Below are 22,211 nucleotides of genomic sequence, written 5' to 3'. Positions count from 1 at the left end.
CCTCCTCTCGGCCGTTGCAGGGCCACTGGTCATCCTGCTGTTTTTGCTTACCATCGGCCCGTGTATAATAAACAGGCTGCTTAAGTTTGTGCGGGAGAGGTTTGACACCGTCCAACTCCTGGTCCTTCGCCAAAAATATCAGGCCCTAGACACCGCTGCGGAAGATTCCTTAGTCTGATCAAGAAAAGGGGGGAAATGTAACGGAGTGCAGAGAGCATCAAGAGTCAGGAAAAAGAACTAATGACACTTAACCTGACTGCCTAGAGCAAGAGCCACCCAGTCTTTTCTTGTGTAAATTACCCGAGGCTTCTGAGAAATGCGCCTACCCTAAGTTAGATAACTAGAAGTGGGCAACAGCCTGGGAACGCCTGGGGATGTAACCCGTGATAAGTCACATAGACATGCTTGGGTAAGCAAGAGATAACAATTGAAGCGGGCAAACAACTGGCGCATTCCCTAAAAAGGTTACAATGTTTCCCATTGGTTACAATATAGAGTGTGTTTTAAACCTATTAGTTGTAGAACTGCGCGGGCTTTGGTGTAACAACTGTGAAGATCCTATATAATCAGTACCCAAAGTTGCTTCGGGGTCGGCAGCTCGGACTCAGCCTGCATGTCAGGGGAGGTGCTGTCGACCCCAGCTTGCTGGCTGAATAAAGACTTTGCTTAGATTTTCATCTCCGTGTCTGTGTGTCTTGTTCTCTGGGAAACCCCGGAGTCCTAGACCCTAACACTATTATGTTGCTATAGACTAAGCTGAGAACACTATTAGAAACATGTGGAAAAAAGAGTGAACAGTTCTGTGTGAAGATCAGAGGGCCTCTTCTCTAGGTACAGTCAAGAGGTTGACGACATATGTCACTCCAGTTGTGCTCAGAGGTTTTCTTGGCGTATTCTGAGTTTTGGGTGAGTATTGGCAGAAGTTCCTCAATGGATGAGAAAGTACCTTAGCAAAATGCATAAGCTGCAGAAATAGCTGGTGCTCCTGTCCTCCCCTCCCAAGGCTGCCGGGGAAGAACAATTAAATAAACATTCTGGATTCTGGTCCAGCAGGAGTGCTGGGAGGCAGCAGTATATCCAACAACATTAGGAAAAAATATTTACATTTTCCATGCCTCAGGCTTTGTTCTTGGGATCAGGGAAACATCCGAATCTTGACAAACAAGCTTACTTTAGAGCAAACGTTAGGGTTGAATGGAACTGGGTTTGAACTCCAGTGCTTCATTTTAGGGCTGGGGGACAGGATGAGTCACAGAGCCTACTTAAGCCTGTTTCTTCTGTGAAGTGAGGACCATGGTCCTTGCAGAGCTGTTATAGGGCTTAAACGGTGAGGCGTATGTGAAGCCCTCTCACACGCTGAGCCTTGGGCTTGTGGGCCCCGCTGCTGACATGCGAGCACCACAGTAAGGACGCTGCTCGTCTTGTCCAAGCATGAAGTCTGGGGCACCGGAGCTCACTCTCCGCCCTCACTAGAGGTGGGGAACGACAGGCAGTTCTGAGCCCTGATTCCTCTACTGGTAAAATGGTCGGTCGTATGTACCTCAAAGGATTGTATGGAATAAGTATGACATAAATAAAAGATCTGCCCATAATAGATGCTCAAAAATGTTATTTCTCCCTTAATTTTATCCTTAGATGAGAAATCATATCAACAGGATGTAAGTCACCAGAGAGGAAACGGTCTGCACCTTAGTCCATCACACCCTATTAAGTTAATTCACGGCTTCAAAAGTGCTTGGTAAGGATAAAACCACTCAATTGTTTTTAAGGAACTGTTGCAAATTTCTCTAAAGAATCTTAGAGAAAATTTTGTCTGAGGAGAGCAACATGTATTAAAACAACTTACCTATTAGTGAGTCTGCTTTAAAACGAAAGGTCATTCCTGACCTTACCTGAATTCATGAGTTGACATGTAATATATCTGAATCCATGAGTTAACATTTGACGGTCCTTAACATGTTTACAAGTGACCCTTGATAACTGAACCCTCTAGGAGAAATTACTTTGAATAAAGTCTACTTTAAGTTCACTATTTGCTGCCATATCTAAGATAATGGAGGGTTAGTTGTGTTTATTATTCCTTTTTCAGTTGTATCAATGTCTTTAAGAAGCCTTCCACATCCCAGCCAATTATACTGTAATTCTGTGTACCTGCCAGTAATGACCCTCAGAGAGGCCCTGGCCTCCCAGATGCCGGCTTTCCAAGGCAGTGGACAGGAAGAGAGCCAATGGTGGCTTCCAAGTGGGAAAGGAAGTGGGGAGTCTAGACCCTGACAAGTTAATAACTTAGCAGTGGGTGAACAAAGTTGAGAAAACAGCTGAGCAGGCTGCAGGAAAGGGGCCATGGGCAGGCGAGACAGCAGGGAGGAGAGATGCCAAGAGAGGGGGCAGCAGGCATTCCAGAGCAGGGGATCCGGCTTTGGGCAGGGCAGAGGGCCAGGGAAACCCAAGCTGTAAGGTAGCGAGGAATCACGAGCCCCTGTGCTCTTCCTCCTGGGTTAGGATTCTGGTCCTCGGCAACCTCAGGGGTCACATGTCTCTTTAGTTCAACCACTCCCTCTCAATGAAATCCTTAGGCTTTAACATGCCGAAAAGTGAACACACCCAACAATCCTCCTGATGCCGCATGTCCCCCAAATAGCTGCCCCTCTTCCTCTTTACAACCACTTCCAAAAAGCTGTCTATACCCACTTCTCTCCATTTCCTTACCTTCAATTCTCACCTCATCCACTTCCTGCTCCCTTCACTCCACTGAACTCTCTCTTGCTAAAGCCACAGAGGCCCTCCACACCACTCACTCACGCTGAGCCGCCTCCGGCCTTCCTCCCCTCCACGCCACCGCCGAGCCTCCCTCCTTGGAACTGTCTCTTCCTTTGGCCTCTGAGACACCGTATTCTCCTGGTTTCTAGTCTTGCTCCCTCACTTTGGCTCTCTACACTAAGCATGTTCTGTGGAGGGAATCCGCACCCCACCGAGCAGTACACAAGAACACGAAGGTTCTTGGCGAACACGTGCCTTCTTCTCTCCGTTGTATCCTTTCTCTCTGAGTGACCTCGTCCTGGCCCAGTGTCAGCTGCCACTCAGCTTTTGATGACGAGGTCATGTGTGCTGCTGGCTCTGACCTCTCCTCGGAGCTCCAGACCCACACCCTCCACCAGCTACACTCAGGGGGCTCAAAGGGACGTCAGCCTCAACAGGGCCATCTCATGATCTCTTCCCAACTTGACACTGTTATACTCCATTTTGCGCATAAACCAAAAATACCAGCATCATCCTTGACACCTCCAATTGATGACCAAGACCTGTAGACCTAAGAGTCTTGTGACTATGCACTTTCCCCTCCACCCCTCCAGAAACCACCGGAGTCCAGGTTCTCATCTTTCCCATGCCCCTCTGATGACCTCCAACTAGTGTATTCTTGCTCCTCATCAAGCCTTTCTCCATACTGTAGATAGAATTATTCCTTAAATAAAAACAAATAAGGTGGCGTCATGCCTGTGTTTAGAGCCCATCAAAAATTTCTATTGCCCGATCCTTGACGAGGCCTCTGTGACCTGAATATCCCGGCCCCTGTCAACCTGTTTAAATTCATCTTGCACTTACTCCTCTTGTCTCTTGGGTAATGTTTTTTTTCAAAAACTCTCTGCTCTTGCTATAGGCCTTTTACACAGACCATTCTTTCTGTCTGAAAGACTTCTCCCACCCTTCATTTTCCCACCCTGCCTGGTTTTCTTTTGTAATTCAAAACTCATTTCTTCAGGGAAGCCTTCGTTGCCCATCTGAAGCAAGAGTCCTCCACCTGGAGTGCATGCCAGTCTCCTGAGGAGGTGTGAAAGCACACACGCTGGACCTACCCCAGAGGTCCTGGTCCAGTGGGTCTGAGCTGGGAAACGAGCATGTGTCTTTCTCCCCAGTTCACAGGTGTGACGCGGACGCTGCTGGCCTGGAGAACCACTAACCCGGAGTACACCAGTCTTTTGCATTACATGCTCTCATAGCCCTACATGCCTCTCCTTTAATTACTTCCATGGTTGAAATTTTTTAATGTGATTACTTGATTGACTCATCCTGCTTCCTCACCAAACTGTAAACTCCAGGGGAGAGGGACCTTGGATTTTGTTTACAACTCTGCCCTTGGCCCTAGCTTAGCACAGGGCACATAGTAGATCCTCAGAAATATTTACTGAAGGAATGAAAGGTAAATAATTGCAAAGAGCATGGAGGAAAATACATGTTAAAAAGTCAAATGATTACTTGTAAACCAGGAGTCAGCATCAAATGGCTACTTTTTGAATCAAATGTCCCAAGAGTTAGTCCTTGGAAGGGAACCAAAATTATGGCAGAGCACAAACTCCCTGAGGCCTGGGAGTGTCACTCTAACCCACTCTAATCCTGGGTGGGGGCCGACCTACCCCAGCTCACTGCGAGTGCGGGGAGGACACAGGGATGGCAGGAGTGGATCCCCTAGGCAACTGTCAGAAAGCTGGACAAGATGAAGCTGCCAGAATGGTGTCCCGCCACACAATAGGAAGCTTCGCAAAGCCGCTTTTACAGCAAACAAATAGTTGATAGTAAGAGATATCAGTGTATTGGCTGAGAAGAGTGGTTAAAACAGGCCAGAGGAATATCCTGTAGGAGGGTAAGAGAACTCTGGAAATTATAAAATGTGATTATTTTCCATTTAAAAAGAAAGGGCTAGTAGGAAAAGTTGGGGATGAGATGAGCAGAAATGTTAGAAGATGAGAGAATGCAAAGGTGGGCCATTTACTCTCAAAGGAATCAGCACAAAGAGAGTCAAAGGCAAGAGGCTGGTCGTAGTAGCATTTCCCGTAGCTGCTCCAGAGATAGACAAGAAGGAAGAGAGAGAGATGCCAGGGACAAGTGCGGGTAGGAGGCACTATTAAAGAAAAGATAGTATTAGCTGATCATGTGCCCTCTATCCACATTAGAACGGAGACAGCGGAAACTCTCTGAGGAGAACACACACTAACCCAAGTGCTCCGCGGGGCATGGGGCACAGGGTGGCACATGACAAGGGAGACTGGTCACCTTGAGGGAGCCGATGGCTGATGAGACACCTTCCCCAGATCGTCCATCTCAGTTCAGCTTCCAGGGCAGGAATTCCAGAGTAGATGCAGGTCCTCAGTCTTTCCTCTGTTGGTGGAACAGAAAGGGTTCTCCAGGGCTGCTCAGGGCCTCAAACATCCCACTTGCCAGTCTCAGGGGTGGGACTCGCCCTGGGTGTCACAGTTTGGAGATAGTGCTGGTTCTCTCCAGAAAAGCTCAGTGGTTAAATGGTCTACCTGCAAACACAATGAGTTCAGCTCTGGGCTGGAGCAAGGCCTAGACAAGAGTAAGGTGACTGGGCACCCGGTGGTCCAGTCAAGAAGTGGCCCATGGCTGGCTCAAGGCTTTCCCTCCTGGGAGCAGACCCAGGATGGCGGTACATGTGGGTCCTGTGGACGCTGTACCTTCGCTGGCAGGGCAAGTCGGGGATGTTTTAACGGGAGTTTCTGTCACTGTGCAGTCATATGCTAAAGGCCTAAGTGGGTGGGAGCTTGCTGTTCCATTGTGAATGTGGGGGAAATGGTAAGAGAGAAGGAATTCGGGGTAAGAGAAAGTGGATGGGTTTGGAGTTAGGTACGGGGACGAGCTCTCTCACTTTCTGGCTCTGGGATGCTGGCTGATGTCCTTGATGTGCCTCAGTTTTGTGATCTGGAAAAATGAGTACAGTAGCTTCTTTGTAGGAATTGGGTGACTAGAAGACAAAATGTGTGTGTAGGGCCTGGCATTATAGTAAGTAGCTGCTCAAGAAATGGTAGCCACATAGTTATATGAACAGATTCTGCTCAACCTCATAGGCTAGTTTATAAAGAGTTCTTTCTAGAAATAGAGAAGAGGCTCCAGCTGCCCTTGCAAAGGGGACACCACTGACCTCTCGTCTGCAAACCCTGCTCTCTACCTGTCTCAGGGCAGCTGGGGCTCCGGAAGCTTCCTCAGCATCTCAGAGCTGTGCTTCCCACTTCAAGTTTTCTCACCATCACAATTAAAGTCACCAGAAAGATAGAAACGTTATCTTTCTTTCCTCGTAAGCATTCAGAATCTTGGGCAGAACGTTGCGAGGGAGGTTTAGAGGTGGGGAGGCAGTGTTGACCAAGGGCTGCCAATATGATGACAGTGACAACAAGCATTTATAAAACTGTTACCGTGACTCCACTAAATACAGGCATGCATTGTCTTATTTCACCCTCAGGATTAATTTTCATGAAGACCCTTGGCATTAGGAACAAGCACCATCCCTTTTAAGAATGGGAGACCTGAGGCTTGGAGTGGGTCCGAGTAACCTGGACAAGGCCACACAGCTAGTGGGTAGTAGAGCTAGGTGTCAAACCCTGGAGCTGGCACACATGGGACGCCCTCCTTTCCTTCCGCCACACTGCTCTTGGCAGAACAGCCAGTCCTCAGGAGGGTTGCTGGGGCATCTGCCCTTCCAGGAACAGAGAGGCCGCAGGCGCACACGCAAGGGGAGACAGCTGGACCTCCTGGAAAGGAGGCTGGGAGGAAGGAAGGCGTCCGGGCCCAGCCAAGAACATCTCAGGGAGTCACTTCCTCATATCCGCTCTGAACAGGTCGCCCTGAGGCAGGACCTGCTGGGACAGGGATTCTTGCTCCCCTCCCCCACCCCGAAGAGGCAGAGCCCCTGCAGGATACAGAAGAGCACAGTCTGCTGACCGATGGACAAACGGAACGTGTCTGCCAGGAAGAGGGCAGCTACTCACAACTGGCGGTGCCGAATAAACCCGGCAGGCTCTTTGCTGAAGGCGTTAGCTCTGTAGTAACAGAGGCTCTGGGCCAGACACAATTTCCTCTTTGATGGGCCAAAAGGGTCCAGATGTGTGTATTCCTTTCTGGGGATGAAAAAACTCAAGAATATCCAGCAACACAGGAGGTCCCCTCTACACACACACACACACACAGGCACATGCACACAAACACATACACACAGGTCAACTGTTTCAGCTGCTTTCATTTGTTTCCCTCTAAGATTTGAACAGAGTTCTGTTGCTTTAAAAAAAGAGAAAAGCCTAAAAAATCATGAGTCTGGATGTTTTGTTCTTAAAATATACTTACTTTTTTTCTGATTACAAAAGTAATACATGCTTATTGACAAAATTGAAAAATACAGAAAACTGTAAAGAAAACAACAGTGACCAGCTAATACTATTACCTTAGAGGTTTCCCTCTGATAGCGGATATAAGCTCATCAACTTCACAAATACCCAGGCTTCAGTAACCATTGAAATTCTCATAATCTCTAATTAGAAAATGAGTATCAGGCTTGGCCAGAGAGAGAGGAATAAAATTGAAATTAGGAAAACATGAGGGAGAAACAGCCTGAGGGAGGGGCCTGCGGCATGGCTGATATATAAGAGTTTCCCTCTGAGCATCAAAGGATAATGGGAATTAAATGGAGACTCCATTAATCCCAGTTGACACCTCAAGAAGGGGCAAAAGCAGAGAAGGATACAACCATGTTGCAGAGAGTGCTGTCTCAGACTCTTGCTTGCTGTCAATAGCCACAGCATCACACCAGGGCTCAGGAAAGGTAACACTACTGCAGGCTCACAAGAGACACATACATGCTGACTAAACAGCCAAACTGTCTGAACAACTAATATGTTAAAGGAAAGATTTAATTTCATTGAGACCAGGAGGCATTCTAGTCAGAGAAGAAAGCTGAAAATGCTAAAGACAGCTGTCTTGTGAACACTGGCACTAAGGTTATAGAAAGGTTAGGCAGGGATAGCAAAGATGAGCACAGGACCCTGCTGTCAAGACTAGGTTCATGACAGACATAACTAATCAACTGCAGCATACTCTCCCACAGAGCTTTGATAGCAGCTTCAGAATCCTTCTCAGTAAGGTTCTTAAAAGAGCTGAGGACAGAGGGAGAGAAAAAACCAGAGGCAAGGGCTCTGGGCCTGTGGAAGTGCATCAAGACTGCAAGTGTCTTATGATGATAGCAGTTGGCATATCTGGCAGCATCTCTGCTGTCTCAGACAGACATTCAGGGTCATGCTTGTCTCTGAGTCTCTAGATAAAAACAAGCACTCTTCAGAAGCTATCAGACAGTTCCCCAAAGAGGCAGGTTTTGAAACTGGGGACTGAGAGAGGGAATGAGCTTCTTATCTGGGAAGAGGCCCCACTCCTGCAGAAATGGAGGATAATGTTTTTATAAAAAGGGGAGAGAAAACAAAAAAGTCTGTTAAGTGAGGGGCAGGCTTAAGTCCTTTGGGCTTCGATGTGAATCTGGACTCCTGGGAGATCATGGAAAAATAAATGCACCCAGTTAAAAAAGCTCAAGCTAAACAAAGTCCCAAGCCAAGACTTGAAAAAGAAAAGTCTCTGGCCAATTTGCGCAAATCATCTGAGGGGACTCAGGACAGTTAACTGAGAAACAGGTTTTTGACTCCTGATGACACACTGTATTATAACAATAAAGCTCGTTACCAAATGAAACAAGCAAAGCATGCTATGGCCCTGAGATGTCCTATCTGGATAATATGTGTCTCAAAAGAACACACTGTTCCCAAAGCTTTTGTATCTAACAAAGAAAACTTTAAGAGCAAAACAGTGGTGTATTCAGGTTGCTTTGAGGAAATGAAACTTACATTTTATTTCTGATATTCAGCTGAAAGTACACACCCCTATTCATTGATTTGAGTCTGCAGGTGGGTGCTTCCTTTTTGCTGGGAGGGGACGGCTGAAAGATTTGATACTTTATCAAAGGGAAAACAGTCTCATGCATCCAGAGTGCTATCACTTAAATTGCTCAACTCATCCTTGGAGTGAAGAAGCAGGGCCTATTGCTTTCTGAAAGACTGAAACCAGTATGAGAAGCTGAGCCTGCCCATAAAGGCAGAGCCTGGGGGGATGAAAGACGAATGGGAGCCTGAGCACCCCTGCACACCAGTCCCGTCCATGGTGCCATTATCTGCCATGATGAACACAGGGACAGAGGTGGTGGTACCCGGAGCTGCAGGTTTCCAGCTTGCTGTGGGCCAGCACTTACATCCCTAGAAATACTCAATGCTGGGACAACCCTTGCAGGGTCTCCCATTATCCCTATTTGATTGATAAAGGAATCAATACAAAACAAGTAAATAACTTGTCTGACGTTATTCAGACACACAGTAAATACAGGCTTTGAGCCCACATCTGGCTGATCCCCACGCTGTCCTCCCCTTGCGCCTCTTATCCCGTTACTGTCAAACGATCAAGTTTCAGAAAAGCGTCTTGTCTAAGAGAACTTTTGCAATGATGGAAAGTGGAAATTTACTTATTCTGGAAAGGGGTGTATGTAGATAAGCTATTCCCACTGTCCCCCCACAGGGCAGCCCCAAGAGGCCTGGTGAGTCCCTGAGTGGGTGTCGGTGCTTGGTGCCCGTGCTCTGCACCCTCCACTCTCCCGGCTCCTCTCCCACCCTTCCATCATCTCGCCCTTATCAGCGGCTTAGGCACAACAGGCGTGTGTGGAGAATGAGGAAGGCCACAGGGAAGAAGCTGAGAAGCAAGGGGTCCGGCATATGCTGTGACTCCTCACTCCCCATAATAAAGGGGTCCTGTAACCTCTTGGAGGCTTAACTTGTTTTTCGACATAAAATGGAGTAAGGGTGGCCATTAAGTGAGCATATACTGAAATGCCAACATTTTACTAGCCTTAATTCTTCCCTAGAACATAGCTGGGAAAACGGGTAAAATGTGCATTTCTTATTCCTTGCCTGACCTGGGTATTTATTTACCCTAGGTGCACTGACACTATTTCTAGAAAGAGCACTCTACCCAAGCAATTGAGCAATTGACCATTAGAAAAATGGGTTAATAAAGTAAGATAATGAAAGCAAATGAGTCTTTCAAGAGAATCAGATCAATGATCAACATCTCATTAATCTGAAAAGACTCCTTATTTTTTCTGTCTGTATAAAAATATATAAAATATGAATAACCAACCACATGAACTCAGGCAAATGACATCAGGGGTATCGCCAGGGCTTGGTGAAATGGAGCGCAAGTCTGGCATGTGGGTTTATCTTGTTCGAAGGAAAGAGACCTAACAGACAGGGACAAGAGTGGGTGTCTGTCTGTAGAGGTATGGAGATCTGCTGAAAAGTCCAGTGAATATGTGTGTGTGTAACAGGCAAGAGCAGGAGCGAGGGAGGTGAACATGCGATGTGTTGAACATGAGATGTGGAGGTCTTTCCTACTCTGAATTACAAAACTGGAATAGAGGCAAGTAAGAATAGTGATAAGGGGCGTTAGTCATCCTAACACCAGGAAGGCTGATGACATAATGCAGAGGAACTGAGAGATGGAATGGCTAGATGTGAGGAAATCATTCTTTGAAATGCAAAGAAAGGACAGGTATGAGCCTACGGCTTGTGACCCTAAAAGGGAAACTCCAGAGGAGCAGTCGGCTCTGCAACATGAACTCAGTGGTGACTCAGCCTAGAGAGGTGGCAATGGGGACAGAGCTAAAGGAGCTATTTTGTTTTTCATGACATGTTTGGTTTAGAAAAGGACATGTACAAAGATAGAAGGGAGGGCACAGTACCAAGGACAAATTGAGAAAAGTGACACATTTCTGTGAGAACACTGCCTGACTTGATCTGAGGCTTGCAAAAAAACTGCTAAAGTTGGCAAAGGAAAAGAAAAAAGGGTACTGGTAGTAGACTATTTTTACTTATGATTGAGAAAGGGATGAGGCCCGTTGTTTAGGGACTACAGAGCATGCTAACAGAGGACAGTGGCAGTGAAACAGCCCAACTCCATGCCATGTGGAGCCTCTCCACAAAAGCGAGATGCGCTTAACTAGAAAGATTTAAAGCAGCATCGTTAGAAGAGAAGTGGCATTCTTCTCAGCCATGGTAAATCCAAATCTCCGGGCCCTGCAGGCTCCCACCCCAGGCACCCAGACAGACGTACAGACAGGATCACGGAGCCAATGCACATGATCCCTAAGAAATGAATGGAGATGTGGAGGACTCCCAAAGACTGGTGTGAGCAAATGTCCCAATTTATCCAAGGGGGACAGATGCAGTTCCTATTATATGGACCAATAAGCCTGGCAAATTTTAATTAAAATGTAATTTAGAGAAGGTTTTTAAGCCCTTTGAAAAGGATAGATATTGAGAACTAGCACAGATTTGAGAAAAACAAGCCAGACCAAATAATTATCAGTTTTTTCTCCCATATGCTTTCTAAGTGCAGACTGTGGAGGGCCCCAGGTACTGCGTACCTTGAAGCCAAAACGAGATAATACCAGCTCTGTATCTGTTTATGCCCTGACCACGTGGGCTGCATGCTGACTGGGTCCCAGGTCCCTGTGACTAAGTCTGGCTGTGCTTGACCCCAGCACACTATCTCAAGCTGCTGTGCCTCTGTCCCTTAGTGTACCTCCTGGGAAACGACCCACCCTTTGTTTGTCCTTCGAGACTCGGCTCAAGGGCACCTCCCTCTGGGAAACTTTCTCTTCTGTTCAGTATGGTTTAGAAGACCCTGTTATTGTGTGATTGCTGTTTTCCCAAATTCACATGCTGGAATCCTAATGCCCAGTGTGATGGTGCTAGAAGGTGGGTCTTTGCAAGGTGATTAGGTCATGAGGGCTGGGGCCTCAATGATTGGATTAGCAATCTTATCAAGAGCCCCCTATGAGGTCCCTAGCCCCTTCCACAGGGGAGGACACAAGAAGTCTATGAACAGGCCAACCATGCTGGCACCCTAATCTGATTTCCAATCTCCAAAACTGTGAGCAATAAATTTATGCTGTTTGTAAATTACCCAGTCTGTGGTATTTTGTTATAGCAGCCTGAGTGGACTAAGACAGGCCCTTATCCTGCCCACCAAGCACTTTGGGCACCCCACTATCAGAGTGCTCTTTCCCTGGGCCACAACCGACAACTTCCTTATCTGCCTCCCCCAGCGCCCACAGGCTCCTAAAGCAGTTTGCATTCCAAAGCCAGGCACAGTGGCAGGTGCACAGGGGACCCTCAAGACATGATGACTGCTTGTCTGAGTTTAGCTGAGAGATTCAAGGTTAACCTGAAGGGAGTTGTCTCTAATTGTGTCCCATGGGCTTCTCCAAGTCTAGACTTTTATCAGTGACTTGAAGGAATAACATAATTTCAGAGATTATAAAGCTGGGAAAGAAAGATGTTTAGATTAAAAGGCTCAAGGTTCCAGATCTAGTGATCGACAGGCTGGCCATAAAGCCTGAAAATGTAGGTAACTTTTTAATATAGATTGATTTTTATTGATTTTCCTATAGCATGCTAAAGGCACAGGGTTTTTGTTTGCTTTGTTTTTGGGTGAAAATCAGAGACAGAACTTCTGAGGCAAAGCATCACAGATGAGTATGTGGGCCCTGATGACCACACCGCATTAATATGCCATATTCACTGCAATTTGAACCGTGCTCTGAACTATGCACTGCCAATGAAGGACAGTACACCAAATATATTACATTATGTCACTGACCGTATTGTACATTACAATGTAATATCAGCAAGCCATTTATTATGTATGCTCTTCTATGTTTCCAGACTTTATGGCTACTCTGCAGAAAGAGAACTGACAACAATAACATTTTAATAGAAATATTAGTGAAGTTTTCTATGAGGTCTCAAAAAAAATCAATTGGATTTTGGGGAATCCAAAGTATTGGGAATATCTGGCTTTATTCATCTGTCCATCCACCCATCCCATTAACTATACTGAACACCTTCTATGTGTTCAGTACTGTGTTAGCATCTGCAAAATGGTGGAAAATAAACACTACCTTCCCTGAGCTTATATCCTAGCAGAAAGAAATGGATATTAAAATAAGCAAACTAAATAATTTTTTAAATGTTGATGAAGGCCATGAATAAAGCAAAACAATGTGTGAGGGGATAGGGCCCAAGTTTGGATAGGTGACATGTAGATGCATCCCTGAAGCTTGCAGGAAGTTTATGTGAAGAAGAGCTTGATGGGGCCTGGCTGACTATTAGCTTGATGTGCATCTAGGATGTGCTGTGTCATATTAATAAAAGCCCTGTGTCATATTAATAAAAGCCCTGTGTCGTATTAATAAAAGCAGAGCAATGACAGTCACAGCACTTCCAGACCAACTTCTTGTAGCTGCAAATGCTATACTTTAAGAGTCATGGAGTATATCCAAAAGAGGGATCTAGAAACCACATCTTACAGGGCAAAGTTGAGATGGGTTTGGTTTGCAGAAGGAACCACTAGGCAGTCATCTTTAAAATATTTGAGGATTCAAGATGTTAAGAAGGTACTGAGTCCCTGCTGTGTGATTTTAGGAGGCCATACCTGAACTATCGAGAAGACAGCACAGTGTAGTTCAAAAGAGGGAACCTGCCTCTAATGGAATTAGAGCTACACAGAAATGAGGCAGGCTTCTGAGGAAGTGAGTGCTGCGCCCTCAGAAATATTCTAGCAGAGGCGGCACAGGCTGTTAAAGATAAGGGGTCGCCATATTGGGCAAAGATTCCCTTTGAGGACACACCTTCCAGAAAAGATTCAGCTTCATCTCTCTCAGGGGACGATCTTCTCATCTTTAAAATATTTGAGCCTCAAGCAACAATAATGCCTTTGGGTCGCTCCTTCCTCCAAAGAGATTCTGTTCCCTTGTAAGAGTGGTCTCTTGAAGATCAGAGGCACTGGGCGTCTCTTGCCACTGGGCAGGATGATACCTTCCTGGAGGCGTAAACATCTGCAGGAAGAGCTGGACTCTTCGCCTTTCCTACCCTCAGCCATGGCAAGGTGATGGAGGAAGTAGCCTCTGAAGGTCTACCTGTTGCTAGAAGTGATCTCCACTCCCCAGTATTTCAGAGATCCAACCCATGGGGACCAGGAATTATGTCAAGGCTCCCAAAAGAATTCTACTAGAAACAACTTCATGAGCTTTTGCTCAAGTCTCCTTTGCGTATGTGCGTGTCTGCAGGTGAGTGTAAGAAAGTTCTCTGAACTTGGCACCTTCCAGTATCAGGGAGGCAACTGTACCTTGAAGCTCCGGTCAAGGCTCAGAGCTACCTAGGTGCTCTGTAGAGCTTCCTCTAAGGTAAAAGGCCTCTCCCTTTCTACGGAATGCGGACCTATCTGGTGTAGACAGGTGTTTGACTTTCTGTTCTAAATGCCCTTTTTAGGCTACGTCTTCATAGAAAGGTTTAATGAACTCTAAAGTGTACATAGCCAATCTACTTGCTCAATGTCATCATTTTATGATTATGATTGGATAATATGTCAATTCTGTCTCTACTCATATTTAGTTTGCTGAAATAGAAATCATTAAGATTAAGGCTTTAGTCAGTGATTAACTTGAATCCCAGACCAACATATTTTTTGTCTATTTACCTTGCAAATTGAACATGCATTTTAGAAGACAGAGGAGAAGATGGGATATAAGGTCAGTGAAAAACACATACCTGAGCCACAAACAACAAAAACAAACAGTGCCAACAGCCATGGCCCCACAGGATATTTCTCTTCTTGTGGCCTCTAAAAGGGAATGGGAGAAAGTAAGATTAGGGCATTCATTCAGGAGACATTTATTGAGTCCTATTAGTCATTGTACTAGGGGCAGGCGATATCACTGCTAGTGAGACAGATCCATTCTCAATGCCCAGTGGGCAGATGTAGATGAATAGTCAATTGTAAAGGATCCAGATAGGTCTGGAAACATTCATCAATAACCTTATTTACATCCCTGTAAGTCAATGAACATGGTGGTCTTAAACAGTCCGGAGACAGGTGGGGTATAAATGCATAAACCAATACAGTGATTTGGCAGCCCCAAATTGTATTACTAATAATTGCCTCCATTTGTTGAAAGCACAGTCCAGGCCAGGCATTATACAGTGTACACACACTGTTTTTAGCACTCAGCTCTATGTGAGGCAAGTATTATTATTATTGGCATTTTGTACTTGAGAAACTGCTGCTCAATGTTTGTTAACTTGAACCAGAGCTGGGATTCAACTTTAGGTGTACTTCATTACAGAGCCTGGCTTTTTCCTACTGGTTAATAAGATATTCATCTTAATTTCCACCTCTGTGAATTCCAAATAGGGTCACAGAGCACAGCCATTTTCTCAAAACCTTTGTACCCCCAAGTTTGGGAAGGCAGTGCAGTGGGAATCATCAGAACAGCAGAAGCACCACAGCAACTGTGAATGGACGTGAGGGAAGCAGCATTTTGTAATAAGGTTCCTGAGCCTTAGTGATGCTTAAACCCTGGAGAAATCTTTGCCTTCCCTGGGAAGCCGCAGGAGCCTGCTGCACCTGTGCCATTCTCACCCTGTGTACTTCCTGCTCTTCTCACACCAAAGTGCAGACATCATAACAACGTCCCTCTGCAACCCCTCTAGGTCGATTTTCAGGCAGGGTTTGGTCCTTAAAAGTAGATCAGTGGAAAAACATATTTTCTGACAGAGACAGAGTGGTGAATTTCTCAAATAAAAAGGGAGAAGGTAGAGTGAAAAAAGTAAAGAGCTCACTAAACACTTCCTCATTAGCATGAGCCAAAAATAGGATATAGTCAATGTAAGTCAAAGAACTCACTTATTATAGACAAAGCAATGACTGGTTCTCGGCTCACCTACTACATTCTCAGACAGCCTTCTCTCCCACCTCAGCTGGGTTCACTTTTCATTAATGTTGCAGGTACTTTTCTTGATAGTATTTACCACAGTTTGAATCTCTATGTTTATTCTTGTGATAACGTGTTTAGCGTCTTTCTCGCCACTAGAACATAGGCCCAACAAGGGCAGCTGTTGTGTCTTTTTCTTGTATCAATGTATATCAATGCCTGGCACAGACCTTCAACATTGTAGATGCTCAATAAATGTTCATTGAAGGATGAATAAGCATATAAGCTTCATTAAATACGATTTTTTTAGGTTAGGTAGAATAAAAGGAGACTGTCTTTTTTTACTGATACTTCCTAATTGGTGATAGAGTTAGTTTTCCCTGCATTTCTCTTACCAGGGAAGTACAGATTAAAGTGCCAGTGGAAGGTGGACTCTGACCAAGCATTAAAACCGTTCACCTCTCTGTCCTTGCCAAGCTTGCCTACTCCCCTTCTTGCATGATGGCAAATCACATGACAAAGGAAGAGGTGGTTGCTCTTGACCAAACAAGGGCAAAATCCCACTTAAATAATTGCATAAGATAACTTGAACCAGCATTTTGACTATGTCATTCTTTGGCACTTAAGCCCAGGTCAAGGTCAGATCAAGTAACTAACAGAGATATTAAATAAAGCTATCTGAACCCAGTGTGATATTTATCCCTCCCCACTCTCTTTCACCAGCTTCCTAACAATTTGTCATACTAGCCCAGAAACCAATTCTGTTACTGCCATCCCACTAATGCTATATAAAAAATTCATTTAGCTCTCTCTCTAGCAAAGCCAACAAGTGAATTCAAGGGTGTATAAATGAATTACTGGACTAATGCTAATATCAAACGGAGTCCTTTATTTTGCCTTCATAGAAAAGCAGGAATTATCAGCATGCAGAACTTGGAGTATATAACCCAAACACCTTTTTGATGACATTTCCCACTGAATCTATTATTTGGGGATATTCAGAGCTCAAGAGCACCTGGCTGATGACAATTCCAATATATTATCTTTTGAGAGTTTTGAGTTCCTTTGTTTTGGAAGCAGTGCCCAGCACAATGCCACTGAGACAACTCACCCAAGTCTGAAGCCACTGCTGAGAAAGGCAAGCAAAGCAGTAGAATCTTGCAAATGACAGTTCATTTCAGACAGGAATTTGTCACTTCCTAAGGCTCCAAAATGACAGGGGATGGCTTTCTTCCTAAGATACTCAGAACTCTGAAATTTAAATCCCACTTTCATTCTGTATAATCATGAAATGATTATATTATTATATTATATTTTCATTATACAAATGAAATCCATTTCTCTGTTTCTTGGATTTATCTGCTATCTGGGAGAATAATATTGATTCACTCCATAGCTATTATCTAATAATGAAATACTGAAGCACTTGCATACAATTAAAGGACCTTATTTCTGAATGATTAGTCTGAAATTTCAGTGAGAATCTCTTCATATGTCCCCATTTATTGAATTTCATCCTGAACAAGTTATCCCTTGCAGTTATTCCCTCCAAAGCATAATCATCTTTTACCCGTAATTAGTAAAATGAGATTTAGGATTTAAAGAGTTTCTTTCTGAAAGAGAGTTCATTTTTCTTTTTGGATGCTGAACCATTTACAGGAAAGTTAATCAAAAACCCTTCTAATCAACTGAAAATAAACATACATTGTGGCTTGGTTTGGAAAGCTTACATTATGAATTTAGTAAGGCCATTTAAAGACCCTCATAGGCACCAGGTAATTCTGAAGGGCACACTCCATGATGTATAAGAAGCTATGAAAATTCACTCACACTGCACATTAAACATAATTTGAATGTAGCTCTGAAGGTTGAGTTGTGTTGAATTACAGGTGGCTGTACTGTCTAATTAAAGTTTTTTTCATCCAGTTTTTCCATCTTATTGTGTTATTTTGGAGCCAACAACTTTTGTTTCAGGTTCCAAACATTTTTAGTGTCTTGAAAAGCAGGGGTGGCAGACACGGAGTTTACCATGACTGATGGATACAACAGCTCTGCAAATTACTTCCTGTTTTCTTGTTACTTTTGCAGTCAGATAAGCTGTCAACTGAGTTAACAACTGAACTCTTGGTTCCCTAGTTCATTAAAAAGAACTGCAGACTAGAGATTTTCAGTACATCAGCTAGTCCGTATGATATCCTGGGAAGAACTGATCTCCTAGGGATAAAAAACCCTGAATGCTTAATATCATTTACAAATTGCTTTTCAGTGTCAATTTGGATAGCAAGTTTTTTTTTCTAAGTAAAAGTAAATATAGAAGATACAATTTATGTAAAAAATGGTTGCAATTCAACAGCACAATAGCATTTTGCTACCCAATCACAACTATATGATCTTAACACCCAAATGAGAGAATTTCAAGTATAACTTAAGCCTGGAGTTGTGCATAAAGCTCTGAGTAGAGTTGTGTGATTTTAAGGTTTCTCTGCCATAGTAATGCTTGGTTTTCCAAGAATTCTGTAATGACTCTGTACAGATACAGCTTTTTGCTCAAGTCAATCAAACCAACATCATTTCTTTGGCTAAGGGGATCACCTCATGAAGTCTGCAAGCTTTTCCAGCCAAACCCCGAGCATCAGCTGGACTTTCACTTAAGTGTCTGGGCTAATAGATCCCAGGCGCCTTTGCTCATGGACTTGGAGATCAACCCTGACCAGCTGCATGCCTCTGAATGTACAAATCACAGGCCTGGCATTTTCTTTTGAAGATCATCTGCTTTGCTAAAAGACACCCCTGTGCATAAGGCACAGATTTTAAGTAAAAGTCCAGTTACAAAGTTTTAATCTATAGTTTGGGAGCATAGAACACCTGGCAATAACTATAGACTCTAAAGTTCCGGCTCATCAGAATGAGCCTGAAGTCACAGGATGAACAAGACTAATGTTGCACTTCAACTTTAGTCCAGTGGTGAAAGACTCGCTGGAGCAGAAGCGAAAGAGAAAAAAGAAAGTGGAGAGAAGTGTGGGTCTGCATCTCATTCCGCACTTTGAGCCCTTCCAGTTTATATAAGGAGACCATACATAGGGGATGGAAGGAAAACCAAAAGGTGATGCGTGTCGGTGGCTAACGAAGGACAGGGGGTGGAGCTTGGGAGGGAGAAACTATAAATGGCCTCAATTTACCCGTTCATTCATTCATTCAACAAACGTTCTAGTACCCACAAGGTTCGAGGCCCTGTGTCAAGCAGTTGGTTCAACTGTTTGAAGGATGACTTTCCGTCATTCCCAGGGACAAAGGCCCAATTCTCTCCAGGAAGGGTTCTTCCGCGCCCCGGTGGTCGCCTCAGGGGCCACTCCCAGCGGGGCCCCGACCAACCAGGCCCCTCTCCGCACACCAGCGCACCGAGAAGTCCCGCTGCCCCGAGCCCAGCCCCCAGGGCCTGCTCGTTGGACCCCGCCGGGAGCCGAGGGGCGGGGAGGCCGAGCCGGGCACCCGCGGCCGCCTGCCCGGCCCCGCCCCGGCCCGCCCCGCCCCGGCCGTCCTGCCCCGCTCTGCCCGGCCGGCGCCGCCCCCGCCTTACCAGGGTTTTGGCTACGTTCCCCCTCTGGGTTATGTTTTTGCTGTGCTTCTCATTGGCCATCCGGATCCGCTGTTTGGCCACCATGGCTTGGCGCTGGGAAATGCTGTCGAGTCCCACCTGCAAGGATCCCCCCCGCGTTAGCCCCCGACAGGGCCGAGCGCGTCCCGCCGCCCCGGCGCTGCAGGTGGCAAGGCGCGGCCGCGAGCCCCGCGCACCCTGTCCCCAACCCCCAACGAGCCCTCCAAAGAGAGGCCGGAGCGCGGACGGAAGTAATCTTTCATCTCAGGAAACCCTCTCCGACTTCCTCGCCATCCTTCCGGTCCCGCAGCTACCTAACCGGCGCGGCCTTCCCGCACTGGCGGCCGGGGCGCAGAGCGCCGGGCCTCGCGCCCGGAGCCCCCCGCTGCCGGCTCGGAATCCTGCTGCCAGCGCGGCCGGGCGGCGGGTGGCGGCGGCCGCGGGCTCTGGGCGCGCCGGAGGGGGAGCGCCCCGCGGCCGGGAAGGGACCGGGGCCGCCGCGCCTCAAGCAGGTCGCGCGGTCTCGTCTCGCAGCACCGCTGGTCGCGGCTGAGGGCTGGACTGGAGGTGGCGGCCCGGGAGGCCTAACAAGACTGGTAGAACAGGGACAGGGCTGGCTCCTGCTGTTGGGGGACAGCCCAGAGGCATTCCCCGTACGGGCCTGGGGAAGGGCCCCGCTCGCGGGAAGGCCACCGCAGGCCCTTGCTCAGATGCTGCAAAGAGGACCCGATCCCCCCGGGGAGCAGACAGGCGGGTCTGAGGCCGGAGTTGGGGTGGGCCCCTGCTTTGGTAGGTGCGGCGGTTACACGGGAGATGGTGACCGGCGGCCCATCCAAATGAGAATGGACGAAGGTTTTAGGCCTTCAGCCCAGGTGGGCTTTAGGGGCCACTGCCCGGACGGGGGGCTCTGCCCAGCTTTGGCTCCCCACTGGCCAGGAGCAACTCGGACTTCCTTCAAGCACCTTGTCCCCAAGGTCTGACTAGGGGTTTCCCTGTGTAGAGAGACAAAAACGGAAGAGTTTATGGACTCGCAGCGGCTGGTATTAGGGCCCCGCCTAGCCCAGGGGCAGTGTTAAAGGGGCTCAGGCCCTCACATCTCCATGTGCTGAATGGACTGGAGTGAGCTCCCAGAAGCTCGAAGAGTTGAGGAGGAGAAGGGGAAGTTCAGCCTGGCAGATGTGGGGCAGGAGGAGGTGGTGGGTCAGGAGAGCAGAGGTGTTAGACGGACTTCGGCTAATACACCCCGGCCCCCAGAAAATAGGCATCTGTAGCTGGGTTTTCTTAGGGTTTTGTGTGGGTAGAATTGCTCTGTGTCAGTGGGAAGCTTGGGAGAGCTTGTTCTCTTTTGGGGGACTCTTTACTGAGCTCACCCTTACCCTCTCTGCATTTCTGGTCATTTAAGCTTTAATGTAGACTGTTTTGGGGGCTGCTTTTGGTAATCCAGAAAATGACAGAATCTGCCTAGCATTATTAGTAAAGTCTGGTCATTCTTTTTTCTATTCTAAAAGTTAAGTTTCCAAACTATTTCCATTGGCTTCTTAACTATCATCACCACCATCACCACCATTATTACAGGACTACAGGCAGGCCCGACCCTGGCCCATGCTTTTACTGACAACTGCCTGTTTTTGGTGGGAGGGGAAGGAGGGCCATCTCTGCCTCAGGGACAGTTGGTGAGCCTGGCTTTGGTGTGAGGCCCAAAACATGCCTCCTGCTGGCTCACCCCTTAGATCTCATCCAAATGCCTATGGAGAAGCAGAAGGTAGGTTCCCACCTAAGTTGAATACAGACCTGGCTCTAAAGAATATTAAGGGAAATATACAGAGATATTTTCTCCATGGTCCTGTAAGCAGAAAACTGTTCTTAACTGAGAGAAGTCTGCCTTCCCACAGGCTCAGATGAGCCCCCTTGTTTGGGAAAAATTATTTCTTGACCTCTTACTCCTGCTTGATACCAGCCAATTTCACTCCTCTTTCTTGCTGTGTTTCACTTTTACAACATTTTAAAGTAATTTAATTAAAAGTAGACAGCACACTAACAATATACATGCAAACAAATAGGATATAAAGTGAATAAGAAAGGTCTTCCTACCCTCCCTTCCCCTCCCCACCAATTCCCATGGTTTCTAAGTTACTTGCCCTTCAGTATTTTTCATTCCTATACAAGCCGACCTGTATATTCCTGTTCAAAAGTTAACACTATAGACTGTTCTGCCACTTGCTCTTCTCAATTTATTGACATTAATATCACATCTACTTATATATAATTTTTTTCCAATGTGCATCATATCTTATAGTTTGATTTCACAGTAATATATTGAACTATCGGTGGAAAGTTAATTCCAGTTTTTTGTGGTTGTCAACAATGCTTCAGTGAACATCTCTGTACGTCTATGTATTTGTGCAGGTATGTATGTGGAATAGGTAGCTGGAAGTGATCTCGCTGCACCTTTTCACGTCCTTCAGTAGAGTTACTGCTGTTTTTGGATGAGCAGTCTCCTGCTATGACTTCCTCTGTACCCACCCATACCCACCCTTTGCCCTGTACTCAAGCCTGCTTCTAAGCAGGCCTCGGTCCTCTTTATCGTCTTGAGAATCACCATCATTTCCTACAAAAAGTGTGTCCTTTAAGCTAGATTTTGCCCCTTCCTCTACTTGGTCTCTAGCCTGCCATAAACTAGAGGTTGAACTGGCTCATCCCAGATGCCCATCTGCATGGGAGCTGGGGCTGAGGCCCAAAGCTGTGTCCCTGGAGCTCCAGAGTAACCGCTGGGCTTCGAAGGAGCAAGGCCTGGAGTCGTCTTGCTCTTTTAAGGTGAGAGGACTTAAGAAAGGAATGGAAACTTGAACAAGAGTTGAAAGTTCCCTCGGGCTAATCTGTGCCTAAAGCGGGAATTTTATGACATACCATAGCATGCCATGCTTAGCTGCAGCTTCTGCCTTGGGTAAAGTAGCAGGAAACTGCTAATTG

At 46.2% G+C, this 22,211-nt stretch overlaps 1 protein-coding gene across 6 annotated transcripts in view; it reads right to left on the bottom strand.

The window, feature by feature from the left end:
* SERP2 (stress associated endoplasmic reticulum protein family member 2) overlaps nucleotides 1-20,636 on the bottom strand; it is a 31,674-nt gene extending 11,038 nt beyond the window's left edge. Inside the window, exons 1-5 of one of the 6 annotated variants that reach the window (XR_005056945.2) lie at nucleotides 19,489-20,636; nucleotides 19,224-19,340; nucleotides 14,484-14,556; nucleotides 6,780-6,908; nucleotides 5,050-5,303 (exon numbers count right to left, since the gene is read on the bottom strand). Coding sequence is in view for 2 of the 6 variants with exons in the window: in XM_037002136.2 (XP_036858031.2) it covers nucleotides 5,050-5,154; nucleotides 14,484-14,556; nucleotides 19,224-19,307 (262 nt within the window). In the remaining 4 variants the exon portion in view is untranslated. Of the gene's footprint in view, nucleotides 1-5,049; nucleotides 5,304-6,779; nucleotides 6,909-14,483; nucleotides 14,557-19,223; nucleotides 19,443-19,488 lie in introns of those variants that run through there. The other 5 variants (XR_005056944.2, XR_012121069.1, XR_012121068.1 and 2 more) reach the window with 5 other exon arrangements.
* Between the last annotated feature and the right edge of the window lie 1,575 nt (nucleotides 20,637-22,211).

The sequence above is a fragment of the Manis javanica genome, chromosome 9 (genome assembly GCF_040802235.1).
Source record: "Manis javanica isolate MJ-LG chromosome 9, MJ_LKY, whole genome shotgun sequence".
NCBI classification, from domain to species: Eukaryota; Metazoa; Chordata; class Mammalia; order Pholidota; family Manidae; genus Manis; species Manis javanica.
The sequence above is the reverse complement of the archived record's forward strand: the minus strand, read 5'-3'. Positions and strand labels throughout refer to the sequence as shown.